The sequence below is a fragment of the Corylus avellana genome, chromosome ca10 (assembly GCF_901000735.1).
Source record: "Corylus avellana chromosome ca10, CavTom2PMs-1.0".
Classification (NCBI taxonomy): Eukaryota; Viridiplantae; Streptophyta; class Magnoliopsida; order Fagales; family Betulaceae; genus Corylus; species Corylus avellana.
In genome coordinates, this window is record NC_081550.1 from 5600862 (window position 1) to 5607641 (window position 6780).

General features: G+C 37.3%; 1 protein-coding gene across 1 annotated transcript; it reads left to right on the forward strand.

The window, feature by feature from the left end:
* The first annotated feature begins 8 nt into the window (after window positions 1-8).
* Window positions 9-5840, forward strand: LOC132164651 (flagellar radial spoke protein 5-like). Its single transcript, XM_059575195.1, is given in 10 exon segments — window positions 9-139; window positions 141-225; window positions 1909-1993; window positions 2194-2310; window positions 3551-3615; window positions 3705-3793; window positions 3899-3978; window positions 4338-4449; window positions 5300-5419; window positions 5525-5840. Coding segments are annotated over 10 exon segments (981 nt in total). The 5' UTR covers window positions 9-97; the 3' UTR covers window positions 5711-5840.
* The last annotated feature ends 940 nt before the right edge of the window (window positions 5841-6780 follow it).

Genomic DNA, 6780 nt, shown 5'->3' on the forward strand with positions numbered 1-6780 from the left:
GGCGCCACTCGCGACTGAACTCGGTGAGGTGCAGCCAGGGAATCGCCGAGCAGACTCAGCGAGTGACGCTCAGGAAGGGGAACGATTCCCTGGACATATGCCGAGTCCTGAACGGGATGTGGCAGACCAGTGGCGGTTGGGGCCGAATCGATCGAGACGACGCCGTTGAGGCCATGCTCCGCTACGCCGACGCCGGCCTCTCCACCTTCGACATGGCCGATCACTGTAAGTTCTCATTTGCGTGGAATATTTTCATCGGGCGGTTACAAAACTTCTCAGACGGGTTGTTGCATAAATATTCATATGTACATCTTTAACTAAACCACGTGGCCTGTTCTTTGTCACCACTTGAACACGTTACGCTTTTGTGTGTGTGTTTTTTCGGCTTCACTGTACCAATTGACAAATAAGCCTCTGTAAAGTAGGGAGAAATAATGTGACAGTTTTCCTCCATTCTTTACATTCTTGTTTTTAATTGAGCTCCAAGCGATAAGGTGTTATCTATGAAGTTTCTTTGCTTGTTTTGCCAAGAGGATCGGATTGGGGGAGGGAGCACCATGGGAAGCAAATAGGATAAAACTACTTGGTGTATTTGGCAAATGGGATTGGGTGGAATTTGATGCCCGTACTGCATTCAATACATGAGAGGGCAGATAGGTTCCACCTATTTGTGTCCCAACTCGGGCAGGTGCCCGAACTGGTGGCTGGGGGCCACTTGCCCACTCACATGTAATTCGGGCAGCTCGTTGGACTAGAATTCCCTATAATTGGTGGTGCCTGAATTGCTTGCAATTCGGGTACTTCACAGAGAGGGTGTTGCAGGGCAGGTGGGCTCCACACCCCAGATGCCGGGGGCAAGTGAACCCTGAAATCCATATCTGTATTTGGCAACCTCCTCTAAGCACCTCTCTGCATTCACATATGAAATGACTTCAAAATTGTTAAGTAAAATGTCTTTAGAGTTGTTAGAGCATTCACATCCAGCTCAACAAATTTTAGCTAAAGAATTACATTTTTCTATTTTAGCTACTCACTTTTCTAAATCACATATATCTCACTCTCTATTTTAGCTAATCCACTTTCACTATTCCATTTAAATATTTTTTCTTTACTCTTCTTTCAACAATCATATTTTTTAAAGTGGGAGGAGAGAGAATCGACCGAATAAAGAAATAATTTCTTTTGGTTTATTGAGTGTAATTTGTTGAGTACTGTAATGGCTAGCTATCTCTGTGGCTAAAATGGCCAGCTGGATGCAGATAGTTTTTTACTAGTTTTTGCTACAAGGCTAGCCGAAACAACCTTTGACTAACCCAATGAGGATGCTCCTACACCATTCCTTGAGCAAATTCATGCTCAACTCAATCAACACAAAAGCCAAAAGATATAGTGGACCATGAAAACTTAGTTTAGGACCAGGGGGGTGTGTGCTAATCAAAGACAAGAATAGTGGTTAAGAATGGGAAGGATTATTATACATCTGCGGGGTTGTAAATGGGATGTGGCATGAATGGTGGGTGGGGTTGAATTGATCAGGACAATGCAGTTGATGCTATGCTATATGCGGATGCCAGACGCACCACCTTTGATATGGACGATATATGTAATACTTCTCACAGACAATAGCTTATACTACTTGTTCATGTGTGTGTGCATGTTGCTGCAACTTTCTTGTTCGCATGAAATTGAATAGTGTATGGTAGTAAGGCCTTTTGGTTACTTGCTGTTATGTTGTCCATTTTATAGATGATTAAGAAGTAAATCACGCTTTACAGTTCTTGGGTTGTCTTTTATGTTGGTACTTGATGTATGGAGATTGGATTTCTTTGGTAATTGATTGGCTGCTTTTGAATTTGAATCTGAGAGTTCGGGGTCGTTTCTTATTGTTTGAATCTTTTGATGTTGTAGATGGGCCTGCCGAAGACTTATATGGCATCTTTATAAATCGAGTTCGTCGAGAGCGCCCACCAGAATTCTTGGATAACGTTAGAGGGTGAGTTACTAACAGCATATTGGAGATGAGAGTGCAGGCCAGCTATTAATTATATTTTTTGGAGCAACCCAAATCCAGTTTGTATATTTGGGTTACCTTGGAAAAGAAATAAAACTAAAGCCATTTGATTCATTATTCTAAGTGTTTGGGACAATATAGAAAGGAACTTTATAGTATGTTTGTTCTATTATGTGATGCAGGCTTACTAAATGGGTGCCACCACCGGTTAAGATGACAAGTAGGTATGTAAAGGAGAGCATAGATGTTTCACGGAAGAGAATGGATGTGGCTTCCTTGGATATGCTTCAGTTTCATTGGTATTTTTTTTTCTTCTCTACTGACTTATTGTGGTAATTTGATGGATGTGGCTGCATAACTTTTCTAGTGATGTGAACACCTAATATCATTATATGTAGTGTTTGATCATTTCAATGCTATAAATGGTAATGGTATGTTTGAATATTGGATGAAGTTAAAGACTTGATGAAAATTTTTGTTTGATCTGATTCCATTTCTCTTGAAAGCAAATAAAATGGCTAAAATTTTATCTAGTATTGATGTTTGTTGAGAGATGTCAATGTATTAGAGCGATGCTAACTTCTATGTACCACACATTAGCCCATTTGGCATGAAACCAGATACTAGCAGGATTTTTCTGAAACCATTTTTTTCTGGATTTACCTTTTTGTATAATTTTTCCCTTAAGTAAGTGGAAGATTTATTTAATTAAACCCTGTTCAAGATTAGCTTCATAAGACATGAAGTTTAACAAATACTGCACTTTCACACACTTTTAATTCGTGTAACAAGTAGAGTCCAGTATAAATGATTACCATGTCAGGCACCCAATAGACAAGCTGGTTCTGATATATGCCAATAGACAGAGTTGGAGGATCCTCTATCCTAGTCTATAAAATTGTCATGTGCACCGTAACATGTGAAAATCATGAGTGATTCTAGAAATCCCTTATATGTCACTCTTGTGTCCATTCAAAAATGAAGTGGCTTTTAAAATCATCATTTGATCATTATCCAATAATGATCAATCACAAGCTTAATGGTAATTTTAAAAGCCATATCATTCTTGGAGGAACATAAGAAGGACATGGGATGAACTTCTAGCATTACTTGAGAATCATAAGCTTTTTTTAATTGCATGCGATAAGCACATTTTTTCAATTTCCTCCAACCCTTTTACTTATCAAAAAAAAAAAAAAAAAATCCTCCAATTCTTTTAATGCTATTAAAAAAACATGTGTTTCTCACATGGTTCAAGAACACATGACAATTTTATAGACTGGGTTGGAGAAAATTCCTCCAATCTAGTTTGGAGGAAAAATCTGTTGTATGCTAATTTGTTGTTTTCTTTCTTGATTGCTACTATTCCATATATTATAGTTTGTGTATATTCTACTATTTTATTAACTCAAAAATATAATTTATGGCTCTTTAATTGTATTAGGCCCATCTTATAATAATAGGCAATAACTTATTAAAGTTTTCTCTTTGAATTTATTATTCTCTGATGGCACTTTTCTCGTTTTCTCCTTGAAATAGGTGGGACTATTCAAATCCTGGTTACATTGATGCACTAAAACACCTTACAGATCTGAAAGAAGAAGGCGAGTATCATTTCTCTTATTAAATTACAATTGATATATGAGACAACATTTCTCGATTTGATCAGATTATTTCAGCAAGTGGTTTGCAGGTAAAATTAAGACGATTGCTTTAACGAATTTCGACACAGAAAGATTGCAAATAATCTTAGAAAACGAGATTCCTGTCGTAAGCAATCAGGTATATGCTAGATATATTGTACGTTTTTATGCCTAAATGTGTTTTTGTGCTCCTATTATGCAATGTATTATGTTCTAATACATATTGATAATGTAATCTTATTAGGTGCAACATTCAATTGTTGACATGCGTCCTCAACAGAAAATGGCAGAGCTTTGTCAGCTTACAGGAGTCAAACTTATAACGTCTCTACTCTCTCTCTCTCTCTCTCTCACACACACACACACTAATGGACGTGAACACAGACAGTAATATTATCTAGTCAGCAATCCTCCACTGCAGTAGGATCTAGTTATGACGGTCCTATAATCGAATCATCTTAAACATGAGTTGTTTTTCTAACAACACAAGAACAGTTTGGTTCTTCGTTTAGTTTTTGGCACTTCAAATTGGCCATAAAGACACTATCAGTAGATAATCTAAATATAACAAACTTAGGTGTTAATAATTATAAAACATTTTATAGTTTCTGTTAGATCTTCATATTGAAATCTAACCAATTTTATTCTTTCCTCTTTCTTGAATATAATCATTTCTAATGCAGGTATGGAACAGTAATGGGTGGTCTGTTATCTGAGAAGTTCCTCGACACCAACTTAGCCATTCCTTTTGCTGGCCCTCCGTTAAACACACCCTCCCTCCAGAAGTACAAAAGGGTATGAAGTCCTTGTATAATTACTTGAGGAGTGTGTTTTTGTGTGTGTTGGGGGGAATTGAATGGATAAATTACACTTCATCGTCCCCCTTAACTACTACCTTAATTGCACTGGTACATACAAACTACGACTTACTACACTTGGACCTATAAACTATCAAAAATTTCCGAGTACGCCTTCAGACAAATTTGACTGTTAGTTTGGATGGAAATGTTAACACATGCCCAATCACGTGCACATGAATCGTTTATTCTGCCAAAAATATCCTAGTTAGAGAGAAAATTACAAAATTATTCTTCTCCTAGTGGCTTGGGTCCATTGCAGCCATCTCAGAAAAAGACAGGGTGGTGCATGACCACCCCAGGAGAAGAGAAGGGGCCACCCTTAAGAGAAAACAATGGGTTGCCACGCAGCCACCCTAGAGTTGGCCCAAGAGAAAACAGTGGGTGGCTGCGTGGCCATCCCCAATTTTTTCTTAGGGATGGCTGTGCGGCCACCCCAAAAGAAGACAACACAGCCACCCAGCCCAAGCCTCAGCTTGCCTCACCAAGGGCAGTTTCATAGTTGTATCCCTCAAACTGAGGGTATTTATTGGTAAAGTAAGAGGTTCATGCACGCTTGTTAAAATTTTCATCCAAACTAACGGTTAGATCTGACTCATGGTGCAAGTCAAAATATTTTGGTAGTTTGTAGGTTTGAGTTGCTGTGAGTAGTAGCGTAATTTGGATGTGTAAGTGCAATTGGGGTGGTAGTTTAGGAGGGTAAAGTGCAATTTACCCAATTTGAATTTTATGCATGCTGATGATAAATCCAAATCTTCTGTTTAAAATTATTTTGCTCTATATGGCAGATGGTTGATGCCTGGGGAGGATGGAGCCAGTTCCAAGTTCTGCTTAAAACGCTTAAAAAAATAGCTTCTAAACATGGGGTTTCAATTCCAACCGTTGCTGTGAAATACATACTAAATCAGGTAGAATCGATTTTCCCACTGGATAATAGATCAGATTCTATTTTGACTTCCAACTACCTACATTGAGAAACTCACTTTGTTTTGGTTTGGTTTGGAAAACTGCAGCCAGCAGTGGCAGGATCAATGGTTGGTGTTAGACTTGGGCTGGCAGAACATATTCAAGATTCCAATGCTGTGTTTTCTCTTGTTCTTGACGAGGATGATGTAAACAGCATACAAGAAGTCTCTAGTAAAGGGAAAGATCTCCTCAAAGTGATTGGTGACTGCGGAGATGAATATAGGCGTGTATGAGAGTTGGACTTGCATGATCTTCTCATTTTCAATAGTTTTTTTTGTTTTTAAAGTATAAAATCCTTCGCTGATTTTGTTTTAGTAATACATGATATATATCTTACATGAATGAGTTGTAAATTTTATTTTATTTTCTAGGGGGGGTGGGGTATGAAGCTTAGTTTCATAGTTTTAAAATCTAAATATATATGTTGTGTAAACATTATTCTAATTGCCGTCTGCAAGAAAATGAATTTTTAAGATTTGTGAAAAATACTTTAGAAGTTCATGGGGTTTAACCTTTTATCAAACTATTTTCTAGGGTTTAAAATTTAGTCACTTCTTAAAAAATGCTATGATATCAAAACGCTCATTTTGTATGTCCGTCATTAGGATTTTTTAACAGAAATTTTGACACTTGAGTTTATGATCACATCAAACCCTAGAAAACATTAGCAACAACCAAAAAAATAAAATAGGATGTGGAAATGAGTATTCAGTGTCGTGAAAATTAACGTTACTTGGAATATACAATAGTGGTGATTTTGTGGTTTCGAGAAAATCTTCGAAGTGGTTAGGTGTACGTTAGGCATAGGTTCAAATCTTGCAATGTAAATCTTCATGCCTATAAACTACCATGAGTCACAGTGATGTCTTAATGGACTTGTGATTTGAGGGAGTGCCTAATCACTTTGGTTGCAACGATTAAAAAATCTTATAAATACATGTTAACACATTTTTCGGTTCTCAGGGGCCTTTACCGATTGCTACTAATTGAATCTCGCAAAAGAGATAAAAATAAGACAAAGAGTTTGTTAGAGCGAGCCAGTAAGAGATAGCCTAAGTTAGTTATCACCTAGAGATGAATAATGACAAAATATATTGTTTTGATGTTAAATTGCCAAAAAAGATCGACTTTGTGTCAAATAGATTATGGTGCTTGCTTCCTTTGATTTAAGGAGTTGATAGAACGTTAATCATGTTCAAAGTACTACAGCTTGTCAAATCGTTGTGTTCATACTTTAATACTGCAAAATAGGAATTGTAGTTCATTAATAGCATACCTGCTCAAGGTCTAATCAATTAATGGC